The following is a 17,604-nucleotide window of genomic DNA, read 5'->3' on the forward strand; positions in this document are numbered from 1 at the left end:
GCGCACGCACGTGCACACACACACACACACACACACACACACACACACACACACACACACACACACACACACACACACACACACACACACACACACACACACACACACACACACACACACACACACTTTCCCTATATCTCCCCCATCTCTATCTCTTCCCACCCTGCGCTGCACTGTCTCTGAACCTGGAAGCTGTGCTTGCAATAGCTCGTCTGCTCATTTTGAACGTTGGTCTCCAGCTGTCCTCTCAGCGCTGCTAGTGAGGAGTGGAACAGAAGACGCTTCCGTCCCTGTACCCTCGGCAAGAGAGGGACTGTGTGTGTAAAAAAGAGAGGGAGCTGGAGCATGGAGAGACAGAAAGAGAGAGAGTGAGTGAAAGAGAGAGAGAGAGAGAGAGAGAGAGAGAGAGAGAGAGAGAGCATGTGAGAGAGGGGAAAGGAGGTAGGAAGGGAGGAGGTACCACTGCAGACGCACAGCCACTGTCACAGCTCCACAGCCAGAGGACAGAGGCAGAAACGGCAGCACCAGAGAGCATGGAGGAGCAAGACTCTATCATTCCTCTGGACCTCTACCCTCTCTCACTGACAACCTTCCTCTGGGAATACCCTGTAAAGAGTGGAGAAGAGAAGAGAAGAGGAGGGAGATAGAGGACAAGAGGAGTAATCTCTTGATCTGCCCTTCAGGAGAGGAAGCACCAGTCCCTTACTCTAGTGGGACAAATCACACACTATTCTCTTTTTTTGGCCTGTCAGACCTGTGTACGTCTTGGGCTATCTTCCCCTGCGGTGACCTTTTGACAGTGTGGACTTACGTTGACCCTGGAGAGGACCATGGGGCTAGGGTGGAGGTGGAGGGGTGCAGGAGGGACCCCCAGCATAAGGACAGGGGGCAGCACATTCCTCTGGGTGACAGTACTACTGCTCTGTGGTACTTGGAGGGCTAACACACAGATGGTAGAGGACACCAAGTCTGTGTACTTCTGGGAAACAGGTACTGGGCTCATATTGTACTATGAGAGACTTAGAGACAGATTGGTTGTTGTTTTGTACTGTTTGACTTTAATGGCAATCAGAATAGAACATCTGCAGTATTGAAGTCTAAGCAGAATATTGTGTTTCAAGGAGCATGTTTTCAATAGTCAATTGTGACTATGTATTCAGTGTTGAAAAAGCTTGTGGACAAGACACAGCTTGGGCACGATATTTTTTGTTCTCATTTCCTCTCTGTGAACCTTTTGAAAATTAGAGCAGGTCTCAAGGTCCTTAAAACCCCCTTGTCAATGCATTACCTCATTTTCCCTGTCCCTTGCGCTAGTCTCACAAGCTGATAGTTTGCACATGGTAACTGAAGTCTAGAAGACTTGAATAGCAAGCTATCATGGGAGAACGAGGCAGAGAACGCTAACAGAGAAATCCACCAGAAGTCTATTAGTAAGTGCATTGAATTTGCCACCTAAAGCTGGCGTGATCCATTCTGACCGGATTACTTACATTTCTGTCTCTTAGATGAATTGGTAGTTGAGATGTGTGGTTGCACCATATCTGGATGATTGTACATGTGTCGGAGCACAGTAGTAGACAAAAAAATGGGGGATTGATCGCAAACATGAGATGAAATGGGATGGGTGGTTGCAGAGTGTTTTCTGATCACCTCTGATATGAACAAGTGCAATGCATTAGTAATGTACAGCTCCTCTAACATAATTAGAAGATCTGAGCCAGGAATAATCATGCCCAGGGAGACTTTACGCACTTACGAGTGCTTTTAAAAAATATATGGGAAAATCTCCTTGGCCCTCGAGATGATAGTTAACTCTTCGCTTGCTCACCTCCCTCCCCCTCATAGGACTAGATGAGGGCAAAATACCCCCCCCCCCTTCCCAACCCACTGAACAGCTCAGCCCAGCGCCAGTCCTGAATCGATGGAATGTCGTTGTGTCTCGCGCTTTCTGCATCTTTAAAGAGGATGTAGCTGAGTAAGGAGATTAAAGGACTAGGGATTTGCTCAAGACAGACGTTCCAGGGAGCAGCCCTGCCCTAAGAAATTGAGCGTCAGGGGCTAGATCTTTCCCAGTGTAGATCATTACGATTACACTACTCTCCCACACTACACACACACACACACACACACACACACCTGCACAAACACAATATATAAACACAAACACACATATATATACACACACACATACCTCATACTGCCTATAGCCACATCACATTAGGTCTTCACTGTGATATGTAACCCTCTGTGAGGAGGCTTTCTGTTCTTTCCAACTAAAGGAAGACTATTGATTCTAGGATAGAAGTTTTTATTTGTTTTAGAATTTTAGAATAAAATGTTGTTGTTTTTTTATTTTTCTTCTTTGGTTTGGTGACGCCACAGAGCTTGGAGATAACCTACAGTAGAGCAATTTATTTCTGTGCTTTCAAGCACTTTTATCAAAATGTGTCCTGTGTGGCTCAGTTGTTGGAGCATGGAGCTTGCAAGGCCAGGGTTGTGGGTTAAGTTCCCACGAGGGGACCAGTACGATGAAGTATGAAAAATGCATACACACACACACACACACACACACACACACACAGTATGAAAAATGTATACACTCACTACTTACTGTATGTCGCTCTGAATAAGAGTGTTTGCTAAATGACTGAAATGTGGTATCATTGCATTTGCATTCGAATTTTTGTGCATTTCAGCTCTTTTCATAATATATGATTATGTTTGTGCACATTTCAGAGAGAGCAGTCAGTGGAGGAGGGAATATTCTGGTGACAAATGCTGCTGTGATGTTTGCATAGTGATGAGTTGCTGAAATACAGCTCTGTCTTCAAACTATAGGGAATTGGCTCACGTTGCTTTTATTGGCTTCATGAAAATATGATCTATGTTTTGAGGTGCAGTGAATTCAGGGATATTTTCCTCCGGAGGGTTCTATTTAAATGACAAAAGCGAAAACAGGCACTGGCTGCCACAGTCTTGATAATGATGTTCTTGAAGAAGATGAGGATGATGACGACAATGATGATGAGGTGAAGGAGGAGAAACCTGTTGAGAATAAGGTTGATGAAGGCAGTGATGATGATGATGATGATGATAATGAGGAGATTGTGAAAGAGTAAGAGGATGATATGGTGGTGTATAGTAGTGTTACAAGCCTTGAAGAGATCCTTGGAGGGTTTAAGGCTCTCTATCACACAGTTATTTCTATCCCATATCTCTCAATTACACACACACACACACACACACACACACACACACACACACACACACACAATCACACACAGACAGTCACACACACACAATCACACACACACACACACACACACACACACACACACACACACACACACACACACACACACACACACACACACACACACACACACACACACACACACACACACACACAGTCACACAAACACACACACACTAGCACACACTCACACAGTCACACAAACACACACACACACTAGCACACACTCACATACACACACACTAGCACACACTCACATACACACACACTAGCACACAAACACACACAGTCACACACACACACACACAGTCACACACACACACACACAGTCACACTGTGGGTGGAATTCCTCTTGCAGTTTGGTGCTGTGTGCGCTTCATTAGTTTCCGTTAGTGGAGTGGCAGTACTGCTGTAGTCTGTAGGGCGGAGCTGTCAGGATTGCACCAGCATGCGTGCCCATCGGAGGCCAAGGCAATTATCAGTGTGTGTACAGTGTGACTGTGTGTCCCATTCAAGGCCAGAGATCAACCTAGAGTACACAACAAATGAGGCTTTGGAACTACGCTACCCCACTCCTTGAACTCTCACTCGGACCCCATGGGATTTAAATGGGGATACTCCAACTGTCCTGACTTGTACTGGTATGACACCATCAAACCAACAGTGTTTGGTGTGACTCTTCCAATTGAAGAGGTATCTTCATATGTGACATCTTATCAAATATTCACCAATATAATTTGAATACCATCAAGCAACTTGTAATGACATAGAAATGCAGTTGGCAAATGTCCTGCTGTGTTGTGGGGAAGCATGAATACATTACAAAGAGTGGTCTAAGGCACAGCATCTCAGTGCTAGAGTTATCACTACAGACCCTGGTTTGATCCTGGGCTGTATCACAACCAGCCGTAATTGGGAGTCCCATAGGGCGGCGCAGAATTGTCCCAGCGTAGTCTGGGTTAGTGAAGGGTTGGGCCAGGGTAGGCTGTCATTGTAAAATAAGAATTTGTTCTTAACTGACTTGCCTAGTTAAATAATGGTTGAAAAAAAACATTGACAGTGACAATGACAATAGAGATGTTCACCTGTGTGGTTCAGAACCATTATCTGTGTTACAGCACAACCTAGCAGGAGAGCCTGATGCATCTCCAACGTTCCCCTTTGCGCTTCTCCAGGTCCTAATCTGCCATTGGGAAACAGATGATCCATTATTCAGATTACGTAGGCATCGTCCCTGACTTCTGATCATCCCAATCCCCTTTTACCAGACTGGCTCTCTCTCTCTCTCTCTCTCTGGCCTACTCATGGTTTACACAATTTTTTCCTCCCCTAGACCTGTTAGCCACCTGAAACATGCATGGTTATTGCTAAAATGGTTACCACTAAAGAACAAATCTGCTGCGTCAAACCATGGGGTACATTTGAGTCATCATCTTCTAAAGTCATTATAGAGTCATTCACAATGCTTTAAACTTCTTTGGGATCGGTGTCCCTTCCATGGGATGGTTGAGCTAACATAGGCTAATGCGATTAGCATGAGGTTTTAAGTAACAAGAACATTTCCCAGGACATAGACATATCTGATGTTGGCAGAAAACTTAAATTCTTGTTACTCTAACTGCATTGTCCAATTTACAGTAGCTATTACAGTGAAATAATACCATGCTAGGAGAGTGCTAGGAGAGTGCACAATTTTGAAAATGGAAAGTTATTAATAAACAAATTAGGCACATTTGGGCAGTCGTGATAGAAATACAATGGTTCATTGGATCAGTCTAAAACTTTGCACATACATTGCTGTCATCTAGTGGCCAAAATCTAAATTGCACCTGGGCTGGAATAATACATTATGGCCTTTCTGTTGCATTTCAAAGGTGATGGTACAAAAAATATACAAAATAACGGTTGTTTTTTTCTTTGTATTATCTTTTACCAGATCTATTGTGTTATATATTCGTACACTCCTTTCACATTTCCACAAATCTCAAAGTGTTTCCTTTCAAATGGTACCATGAATATGCATATCCTTGCTTCAGGGCCTGAACTACAGGCAGTTAGATCTGGGTATGTCATTTTAAGCGAACATTAAAAGAAAGGGGCGGATCCTTTTAACAAGTATAATAGACTACTGAGATGGTATTCAATAAATACGTTGTTAGATGTAACATGTCCAAGCAGAAATTCAGTGTATTTGGATATGCAACCTAATCCAGTGATTGACATGAATTTTGAGTTGACAATTAGGCTATTTTTGTTATATTTTACTGTCAAAATTGGACTTGTTCAATAGAGATGAATTTGTCTTCATCTGTATGTGCACTAATATTATATACAGTTGAAGTCGGAAGTTTACATACACCTCAGCCAAATACATTTAAACTCCGTTTTTCACAATTCCTGACATTTAATCCTAGTAAAAATCCCCTGTTTTAGGTCAGTTAGGATCACCACTTTATTTTAAGAATGTGAAATGTCAGAATAATAGTAGAGAGAATGATTTATTTCAGCTATTATTTCTTTCATCACATTCCCAGTGGGTCAGAAGTTTAAATACACTCAATTAGTATTTGGTAACATTGCCTTTACATTGTTTAACTTGGTTCAAACGTTTCGGGTAGCCTTCCACAAGCTTCCCACAATAAGTTGGGTGAATTTTGGCCCATTCCTCCTGACAGAGCTGGTGTAACCAAGTCAAACCGAGTCATGTTTGTTGGCCTTGCTCGCACACGCTTTTTCAGTTCTGCCCACACATTTTTTAATGGATTGAGGTCAGGGCTTTGTGATGGCCACTCCAGTACCTTGACTTTGTTGACTTTATAGGACTCATTTTACTGTGGATATAGATAATGTTGTACCTGTTTCCTCCAGCATCTTGACAAGGTAATTTGCTGTTGTTCTGGGATTGATTTACACTTTTCGCACCAAAGTACGTTCATCTCTAGGAGACTGAATGTGTCTCCTTCCTGAGCGGTATGACGGCTGTTTGGTGCCATGATGTTTATACTTGTGTACCTTTGTTTGTACAGATGAACATGGTACCTTAAGGCGTTTTGAAATTGCTCCCAAGGATGAACCAAACTTGTGGTGGGCTACAATTCTTTTCCTGAGTTCTTGGCTGATTTCTTTTGATTTTAAAGGTCGGCCTTGAAATACATCCACAGGTACACCTCCAATTGACTCAAATTATGTCAATTAGCCTATCAGAATCTTCTAAGCCATGACATCATTTTCTGGAATTATGTAAGCTATTTAAAGGCACAGTCAATTTAGTGTATGTAAACTTCTGACACATTGGAATTGTGATACAGTTAATTATAAGTGAAATAATCTGTCTGTAAACAATTGTTGGAAAAATTGCTTGTGTCATGTACAAAGTAGATGTCCTATAACCGACTTGCCAAAACTATAGTTTGTTAACAAGACATTTGTGGAGTGGTTTAAAAACAAGTTATAATGACTTCAACCTAAGTGTATGTAAACTTCCGACTTTGACTGTATAGGCCAAATTAAATTGGTGCTAATTCACCACCTGAAGAAGTGGAAACTCAAAACACATTAGCTACACTGAGTGTAGAAAACATTAGGAACTCCTGCTCTTTCCATGACATAGACTGACCAGGTCAAACCCATGTCAGATATCTTGACTGTAAAACAGTGTGCTTTGAGCTCAGTAATGATCGTTGAGAAAAAACAGCTGAGACCCTCTCTTTAATATGGAAAACAAATTGCTTGCAAAGTTTGTTTTTTTTCCCCGCAATTGCGTTTTGAAATGTCATACAAGCACCGGAGAGAGAGATTGTGAGAAGCTCGCTCATTACAGCAGCCTGCCCCAGCGAAACAGGCAGGCCCAGCTGCAGGGCAGACACGGTTATTACAGGAATTATGTCATTTACTGTTTAACAAATTCCTGGTTTTATCCACCTAACAAAATAGGATGTTTGATTGCAGTGATCAGCTAGAATGTACATCTCGCACCAGGCCTACAGACGACACACCGTTGGCCCGCCTCCCAACCACTTGTGCCAATATGGGTGTTTCTAGGAAGGAAATGTAGATGACCCCTTGCAACTCAAAATACAATTGAACCAAGTAGCCCACTGCTGCACCTCTAGTGTTGTGGACACACTGTAGCTACTGTATGTGTAACCATGATGCTGGACTGATGTCATCCCTCAATGAGATGGGCCAGTGTGAAGAGCACTGACAGGCCATTGTTACTGAATACATTTCCACCTAACGATGGCTCCAGCAGTGAGTTATGTCACCCGACCTAGCTGTTAGTGGCTCTCCCAGTCCCAACCACCTGCTATGACAAAATACACTATATATACAAAGTATGTGGACACCCATTCAAATCAGTGGATTTGGCTATTTCAGCCACACCCGTTGCTGGCAGATATATAAAATCGAGCACACCGCCATGCAATCTCCATAGACAAACATTGGCAGTAGAATGGCCTTACTGAAGAGCTCAGTAACTTTCAACGTGGCATCATCATAGGATGCCACCTTTCCAACAAGACAGTTAGTCTAATCTCTGCCTCGGTCAACTTTAAGTGCTGTTATTGTGAAGTGAAAACATCTAGGCTCAGCCGCGAAGTGGTAGGCCACACAAGCTCACAGAACAGGATCGCCGAGTGCTGAAGCGCATAGAGCAAAAAATCGTCTGTCCTCGGTTGCAACACTCACTACCAAGATTCAAACTGTCTCTGGAAGCAACGTCAGCACAAGAACTGTTCATCGGGAGCTTCATGAAATGGGTTTCCAATGCCGAGCAGCCGCACACAAGCCTAAGATCACCATGCGGAATGCCAAGCATCGGCTGGAGTGGTGTAAAGCTCAGCGCCATTGGACTCCGGAGCAGTGGAACGTGTTCTCGGGAGTGATGAATCACACTTCACCATCTGGCTGTCCGAAATACGAATCTGGGTTTGGCGGATGCCAGGAGAACGCTACATGCTCGAATGCATAGTGCCAACTCTAAAGTTAGGTGGAGGATGAGTAATGGTCTGAGGCTGTTTTTCATGGTTCGGGCTAGGCCCATTAGTTCCAGGGAAGAGAAATCAACAGTACAATGACATTCTAGACGATTCTGTGCTTCCAACTTTGTAGCAACAGTTTGGGGAAGGCACCCATGCACAAAGCGAGGTCCATAAAAAAATGTTTTGTCGAGATCGGTGTGGAAGAACTTGACTGGTCTGTACAGAGCCCTGAGCCCAATCCCATCGAACACCTTTGGGATGAATTAGAACACCAACTGCAAACCAGGTCTAATCGCCTAACATCAGTGCCCGACCTCACTAATGCTCTTGTTGCTGACTGGAAGCAAGTCCCCGCAGCAATGTTCCAACATGTAGTGAAAAGCATTCCCAGAAGAGTGGAGGCTGTTTAGCAGCAAAGGGGGGACCAACTCCATATTAATGCCTATGATTCTGGAATGAGGTGTTTGATGAGCAGTTGTCCACATACTTTTGGTCATGTAGTGTTGTACGCACCAGAGCCTGTCTGGAAAGCATATGAGGGAAAAGGTCAGACACTCAATACCATAACCTAAGGTCATTATCATTGTAAAACAAGCACAGCATGTCCCACTCTTCCAGACTCCCACTAGACCAGGGTAATTCAAACCCGGGCCAAGATCCATAGAGTGACTGTTGTTCTTCCTTCCTCTCTATTCTGGATCTGACTCAGACCTTGGACTCCAGGAGAGTGGACTATCTGGCCAAATCAATTAAGAAATTAATCAATCAATCAATCAATGAACTACCAGGAAAAAAAACAGCAGTACTGAATAAACATTAAGGCCTGGTTTTTAATAGTCTTGTGCTATCACTTGAATGTACAGTGTTATAGATCGACAAGTGCCTTTGGCAGGACACAAGCCCACGTCTAGCTGCCTCAGTAAGAGATGCTGTCTGAGGATATGGCCGTGGGGGATATCTCTGGCAACATCCCAATTGAATGTATCCTTATGGAGCCCAGCTTCATTTTATTGAGTGCATTTTAATATGACCCATGTTGACCCTCATTACCATAGTACCTGAGGGCATACCAGCTTCTGAATTATAATTGGCTGGCCACTCTTTAAGACCCATGGCAACAGGCTGCATATTTAGCCCATGAATAAATGAAGGTGATTTCCTTCGGGAGTTGGAGATCATAGCATGCAAGTGTTTTCTTGTATATTCCATTTTTCAGTTTGGCTCTAATGGGCGATAACTGAAGCAGTAGCGTGTGACTGGTCTCACATCCAGATTGGAAACTGAGCACTCAGCAGCACTGCAGCCCACGGTGTATTCATATTTCTGGAGAGCGGCAACAACTGCAATACAACTTACACACAGCGTCAGCAGATTTCTGCCATGGAAAGGGAGGGTGAAACATTTCAAAGAAGATTTGTGTTTGTTTTGTATCAAGATGAACGGTTTGGGGTTGGTTTCAAGTTTTGCCCCTGTTGTAACATCTGTAACAGCACCTTTGAACTCAGATATTTCATCACGTAGAAACGTGTTTGATGATAGAGATTCATAGAGAACTGCGCTGACATCTCATGTTATCAAAATCTCTTCTTTTGACCCACATTGGGGTTGTAGTGGAGGGTGAAACTGTTATTTTTCATGCATATGTTGCATAAGCAGATTAAGCTGTATCCTTGTCGCCCAAAAAAACGGTACTTTGTGAAAACGGCCCATTCATCCTAAAGTTGTCCAGTCCCACGTAGACGCAGCAGTGTGCAGGCCAGGAAGCACAAGAGTTTGTTTAAAGACTCAGCGAAGTGACGTTGCCATAAGCAGCACCACAGAGATTGAGATGAGCAAGATGCAAGACTTCGCTCTCACATGGTCACACACAGTATCTCTGCGCATGTGCACGGGTTCACTTCAGTGGCCACCGACCCAAAACAAGTTGAGCCTCGCGCTTCGGCACTCTTAGTTATTGCGGAAATAGACCCACTATGTTATGTGCTTTCTGCATCTACGTCATATCGCTGAATCTACCTTTAATCTAAATCGCAGAGTTTACACTGAAAACGGATCATGACTGATATAGCGATGCAGGCCGGATTACAGATTACACTTTATCCCCAAAACTTTATTTATAGCGATTTAAGAGGATTTGCACATTTACACCATATTCTGCAATATTCCAACAGCTCACAACATATGCTATTTAGACAGCAGCTCGGTCATAAATGTATTTAGCGTGTATTTAATGGTATTTATTACTTGTATGTACTAGTGTTTGTATGGTGAGAGTAAGTAGATTAATGGTAATATTAGGGGATAAGTTGTGGAATATTATAGAATTCTGATGAAAGTCTATGAGTGAATGATTGAATAGACCGACCTACACTTTCCTATTAATCTCCTCAAGTGCCCCCTGAAAGACGAGGACAGGAGACAGGTGACGAGGGGGACACATTGTGCGGGGACATAGGGTTGTGTCCTCCCAGTGCCTTGACTGACAACTACTTCATCCATACTGGGCCAAAGCAGAAACATGGGGACCTCTTCTCATTCAGTCAGTGGATACGTTGGGGGAAACATGCTATTTAGACTCTGGGAGTTGCATTCAACACCGACTGTCATCTCCCGTGGGAAGCAATAAGGCAGCTTCAGTGGGTTGAGAGGAGATGGGCTCTCTGAGAGGGAGCAGTGACATTTACTTTAGTGAGACGAGTCTCGAGTCCACACACCTCTGCTCTGCTGATGGTAATCAAGGCATACCGTGGAGAAGTGGAGAAATCCGTCCATCCGGTCATCCATCCGTCCTTCCATTCATCCATCCGTCCTTCCATTCATCACTCCACCCACCCATCCCTCAGTCCTGCTCAGTTGCAGTACTTCAGGACGAGCACGACTTGTGTGCTCATTGTATTGGAATGTTTTGGGAATCTAGTTTGAGTTCTGTGGTGAGTTCATTGACTGCATCATACCGCATCATAGGCCCAACGATGTACCGCATTTGATTACGTTTTTATACATTTGTATGAGTTTGGGTTTTACTTATCTTATTTGTATATTATTACCAATGGCGTGATGGAAATGTAATTGAAATCTATTCTCTGCTGGGCTGTAGCATGCAATGAATATACCGAGTAATGAAGGCCTACTATGTGGCACCAGATACATTTTGCTTTCATTATCTCAGTGATCCCAGGGTGAATGAATATACTGCTCCGTGTAATCATGTGTAAATACAGATTGATTTAATCTATGGGAGTGGAATCAAACGCTCAAGCCTCCTGGGTCAGACAGTGCATGAGAATGAAGGACAATCTCTGCTTCCGCCTGACGGGCCAATATCTGAGAATGGAATCTGGTGATGATATGGTTAAGAGTGAGAACCACAGGCGTGTATTACACATGTTTTATATAATAATTGTACCGTATCTAGTACTGAAGTGTTGCTTTGCATATTGGTTATAAGTGTTGAGGTAGGATGCTGAACGGTCCATCAAGTGGTTAGCTAACAACAATTGTCAGTTCTCAAGTGCTACTGTAGCTCTAACCGGACTATAGCTAGCAGATCCCTGATGCTTGAAAACACTCTGTAATATACGGTTTAACCCGGTTGGGCCTGTGTTTAGCCACTCTTTAACCTTGTCTTGGTGATACTGGGACATGAATCCCTGGCCATCTAGCCCTTTTAAGATGGTGTTTGTACATGAAGAGCTGTTGGTGTCTGAGGCTTGTAGGGTCCTTCCCCACAGTACTACCATCTTTAATGTCAATTTCACACACGCATGGGCTAATCACTTATGAAAATCCTCTGGATTAGAGCGAGGGCAGCCGATGGCCCCAGGCAGAGGTAAGCCATGGCGGGGCAGGGCAGGGCGCATGGGGCCTGGTCAACACACAGGGCTGTTCTGGCTCCCTTGCTAGCTACTGTAGATGCCTCCTCTGGCTTCTCCACTCGTTCACTCTAATTCTCTGGTATCCGTTCATCTATAAATCTACAGTGTATATTCCGCATGGCTGATCCGTTGCTCTTTCTTCATGTTGTTCTCCTCCGTAATCCCTCCATCCATCTATCCATCCATCTATCCATCCATTCGTCCATCCATTCATTTATCTGTCAATGTGTTCGGGAGCTGGCAGCCTTGCCTCCCCACCTCCTCCTCCTCCTCCACCTCTTCCTCTATTAATCCATCCATCCATTCTCTCTGTTTCCACATTCCCTCATTCCTGGCTCACGTGGATGTTTGGGCGTGGGGCCAGGGCTCACGCATGGCACTTCACACCAGGTCTCTGGCATTCGCTCACAGACATGCTCTACCATCCTGTACATGCACGTACACACGCATGCACACACGTGCACTAGCAACTCCACATTCACACCTATAGAGAGATGCATTCACTGGCTTTTGCGCCTCTAAACCCTTTGGTAATAGCGCATGCTTGGGTTGCAGGAATGTAGGAAGAGTATTCCTGTAAATCACACCTCCACTTATAGCTCACTACAAACATGTGACAGATTCAGAGTGAGGGATCTGCTGTTTTCTGTTCTCTCCCTCTATTCTCTCCCTTTATTTTCTCCCTCTGTTTTTCACAGATATTTCCAGAACATTGTTACAGTAACTTGGTACAACTAGATATTTATGGATTTCTTTAAATGTGTTACACTTAAAGTTGTGTGAATGATACGAGAGTGTCGTGAAAAGAGACTTAGGGCTCGACCCACATTTAAAACAATTATTCCAGTGTGTTGAAAGGGAACTATCCGTGGGATTAATATGAACTGCAATTATATATCAGTTAATCATTTTCAATTATTTTTGGTGTATTTCTTTGCTCTTATGTTTCATATTACAGAAAGAATAACATTGTGATTACACAGTTTAAGCAGCAACGTAATTGTTTGCTTCTCTCAGTCCTCCAATCAAAACACTCACTGTGCTATCAGAAAATCTGCAAATTAAACTTGGTCATCTTTTGGCGGTTTGCATAATCAAAACCTGCTGGACTCAGAAATTACGCATTATGCACACAAACCAGTGAAACCACAACAATTTGCTATTGGCACAATGAAAAACCTTGATTAGAAGGTATTTCTTGTTGATTCATCCTTCGTGTAGTCACTACACAGGTCTCTATGAGAATTCATGAAGCCAACCGGCAGCCAGGCATCACAGGGCACAGTAATTCATCATGCCACATTTGACCTCTCTAGAATCTTTTAGGAAATCCTCTTGAATGTGCCACAGAGTTTTCTCACCATACCCTCTTCTGTCATATGAGCAGTTTGTCTCACTTGTCTATTGTCAATTATTTTGGACATCTGATTGATTGATTGTTTTGTCCCTTCTACAATGACACAAGTGGCTATTACCATCAATAATAACTTGGACAATAACATCGACTATGACTAATACCCAGGATAAACACAGTAGGATGATATTCGTGCGTGTCAGGAGAGACCAAGATAAGGAATGGATGACATGAGTTGGTGCTGACCTCTGTGATGACATTTGCCACGGAGACATGGACCAAACATGACTGATTACAAGAGTGAGGCCGGTTTTTATCCATGGCTCTATCCACTAATGTAAGGGCTATTAAGCCATCTGTACGTGTCATATTTATCCAGTGAGCATCACCATTGCAATTCCATTCCATTCATCACCTCTGCCTCTCAGCTGGTTGGCTACTTGAGATACCAAACAATACTGGACTGTTTGTTGTTTATTTGAACTAAAAATCTTGCGTCTTTCACCATGCCTCTGCCTGTGCCTTGAAACCTCCCCCCGGGTTCTACATGTCATAATAAACCTAATCAAGCGCTGGCTCTACGAATCCAAACTCAGTCCTCCCACACCATTCCCATCTCTCCCTGTCTTCATCTCTCTGGTTGGTGGGTCTACGGTGGACGGCTAGGCTGAGCGGCTGGGCTTTAATGAAGATTGCGTTTCTTCCCAGAGAGGGGCCGGCGGGATTACACAGCTGTCACAGCTGTCAGTCATTCCTCCACCTCTTCTGGAGCTGCTAGAAAGCTGTAGCCATGGCAACAGTGATATGATGACTGCTTTATGTGATGATGTAAACCCTTCGCACCTGTACTTGTTCAATTCTGGCTCCCTGATGTAGAGAGGTAGTGCAGACCCAAAGTTTAGACAGCTTCGTGGCAAGAGAGAGAGTCGAGGGCTTGACAATGAGGTTCTATCTGTTAAAAGATGATTCCGAGATAATTGGCTTTAATGTTCCGAGCCCTCATTGACTTGAATGGTGTTCTCTACTTAACAACATGAATTGGAGTACTTATGATATACTATATAGGTAGAGAACATTGTCAATAAATACATTTTGACAAAAATGCTGATAGTCCCAAGCTCTTGTCGTTTAACTTTTTTCAAATCTGATATTTAGCAGAAAATAAGAGCTCAACCGCAGTAGAAAATGAGGTATCACGAGCAAGATTATTTAAAATAAGCCACAGTAACAATAACAGTGCAAAACAATCAACACAGCAACAAAACAAATACTTAAAAGGGAAGGACTGTTGCTCCTCTGCCCTTCTTTAATTTAACAGAACACAGACAGGTTTGCGTGTGTGCGCGCATGTGTGCCTGTGTGTGTGCATGAATCTGTGTGTGTGAGCGTACGTGCGACCGCCTTGCATTATATGTGTGTGTAAAATCTAGGTCAGTCCTGCTGCTGTTGTACCCCACTGGTGAACCCTCTGGTGAGACTATTGCAGATCTGAAGTGGTGGTGGGATGTGTGGATATGTGTGCTTATCTGTGTACAGTGTGTGGTTGTTGCATGTGGACACATCCTTTCATCTATCCCCCACCGCCGATGCCATTAAAAATAGACGTTTTCCACTGATAACACATCCAAATCAGTGTAAGAAGGCACTGGATCAGCACTATACCGCTTAGATCTGGTTCAGATGAAATCTAACCCGGGCAAATGGCAATTTTCAGAGGATTAATATCATTGAAATCCTCTCTTCTATGCTCAGGGCATCTCTGGTTGACTGCCCGGATCCTAGTGTGAAACACTTTGGCCCAAGGACCCCACTACATCTGGTATTTACATGATCACAGACTGGAGAGTAGACACCATGTGGGGGGGGGGGAAGAGGGGGTGGAGAGACAGGGTGGGATTGGAGAGAGATGGAGGGAAGGAAACAAGAGAGAGGTGGAGGAAAAAAGAGAGATACAGTATGCAGAGAAACACTGTAAAAAAATGGATCAACCTAGAAAAAAATACTTCCTGGATCCAGGTAAATAACATAGGTTTTCTCAATGGAAAACCAAATACTGAATGTGTGTTTTATTTTATTAATACCAAAGTATATCTCAAGTTGCAACCTATTTCTTTCAACACTCAACTTACTTTTCCCCTTTGATTAAACCTAATAAATAACCAAATGAAATTTCAATCCAATTTTTCCATCTCGTTCCCAATTCACTTTTTGGTTTAGAATAAGCTATCCAATTGGGTTACAAGCAATTTAATAAATTCTCTATAAAACAAGAAAATAAGTTTGTTCATAAATATAAATAATGTTTACATATTCTCCACACACACACACGACTGTCACATGTAGGTGCGATAAGATCATAAAAAGACATTTGCTTCCTTATCTTTAGTATCACATGCACTTACACAATTCTCATTACAGATGCTGACCAGGTACATGGTATGTTTGAATGAAGAATACAATAGACGAGATGAACTGGAATTGCATTTATTCTGGCGGTGGGGCAAAAAGAACAAACTGAAAACCACGCCTCCAATATGCCACGCCTTAAACTCTTCTGATAGGCTGCCGTCGCTACATTGTCCCACCGCTGTTAGAACCTTGAATCAACTGTAAAAATCACATTAATCCGTCAAATTAGTTCTTTGATTTCAGGCAAAATGAATAGAATAGGTTGAACGAACTAAAGCGCCATTTTCAATTCATTCCAATCAACTTCATATGAACAGCTTCCAATCAACTTCATTTGAACAGCTTCCAATCAACTTCATATGAACAGCTTCCAATCAACTTCATATGAACAGCTTCCAATCAACTTCATTTGAACAGCAGCGTCGTGATTTTTTTTTTTACAGTGAATAAAGATGGACAAAGCTGTTGCTAAAGAGGAAAGCCGGGAGAGAGCTAGGATTTTTTTAAATATAATTTCTTTGTGTATTTTTTTATTTATTTTAAATGTAAAAAAAAATATGTATTATTATTTGTATTTTTTTTTTTGTATTTTCTTAAAACTGCATTGTTGGTTAAGGGCTTGTAAGTAAGCTTTTCACTGTAAGGTCTACACCTGTTGTATTCGGCGCATGTGACAAATAAAATGTGATTTGATTTGAAAGAGAGAGAAGGAGAAGGAGAAAGAGAATAAGTAGTGGAGAGAGAAGAGAGAGAGGCTATCCCCAGTGGCATCAATTCCCTTCAACTGCGCCACTATCTCTGTGAAATGAATTGGTTATCATCAAAGGCTTAAGTCTATTGCATGGGAACAGCCTGTATTAACCTTTAAGGGTGCATGACATTATAATACTCAGTTGTCTGAGTGGATTTCACATGCCCATCATGTACGATCTCTCTCGTCTGGGGTACCTTTGTTTTTAGAGGAAAAAAGAGAAAAGAGAGCAAAAGTTGCAGACAGTGGGAGAGAGAAGGATAGAAGGAGAGAGAAGGAGAGAGTCAAGGAGAAAGATGGAGAGACTGCAGAGAGAAAGAGAAGCGAGAGTGACCGACATTGAGACAGGGAGAGAAGATGGTACGAGAACGAGGGAGAAAGAAGAACAGAGAAGTAGCTACAGAAGAGCGCCGTGAAAACAGATGCAGACCTTCAGGATGGAATAATGTGGCGAGGGGAGTAATCTGACTTCCCAAGTCCAGGCTGCTGCCACATCCGAAGATTGATTAAGTCAGAGATTCTCTCTTTATTACCTCAGTGGCTGGGTATTGCTACACGACTTTGGCTTCAAATGTGATGTGCACTGTTCAATTTCAGCGGCATTTATTTCCATCCATCAAAATTAATGTATTCTCAAATGTAACTTATATCCCAATGTGTTTCGGCCTTGTTGTGAAAACCAGGTGACTTATTTACCAGTCCATCTTGTTTTCCTATTTCTTAGGAAGAGGACTGTGTTATAAAGTGTATATAAAATAAGTCTCTAAAATCAAACTACTTTCCCATGTTATAGCAAAATACCCTTGTAGCAACTTCAACACCCAGCCCACTATCTCTCTTGTCGTTTCTAGAAAATTGCATTACTTTATGTTCCTCAAATCCTATATCAAAGTGTTACCACGGGAGAATCGTTCTCGTCTCATCCTTTCATTTCCCCTTTGAGACGTGGGGGGGGGGGGGGTATGGTAAAGTAGTGTTGG

At 42.9% G+C, this 17,604-nt stretch overlaps 1 protein-coding gene across 1 annotated transcript in view; it reads left to right on the top strand.

The window, feature by feature from the left end:
- The first annotated feature begins 2,939 nt into the window (after positions 1-2,939).
- Positions 2,940-17,604, top strand: part of LOC135519676 (thrombospondin type-1 domain-containing protein 7A-like) — a 93,882-nt gene continuing 79,217 nt past the window's right edge. Inside the window, exon 1 of the mRNA XM_064944913.1 lies at positions 2,940-3,115. Within this exon, the coding sequence (XP_064800985.1) occupies positions 2,940-3,115 (176 nt within the window). The remainder of the gene's footprint in view (positions 3,116-17,604) is intronic.

This window comes from Oncorhynchus masou, chromosome 29 (assembly GCF_036934945.1).
Source record: "Oncorhynchus masou masou isolate Uvic2021 chromosome 29, UVic_Omas_1.1, whole genome shotgun sequence".
Lineage (NCBI taxonomy): Eukaryota > Metazoa > Chordata > Actinopteri > Salmoniformes > Salmonidae > Oncorhynchus > Oncorhynchus masou.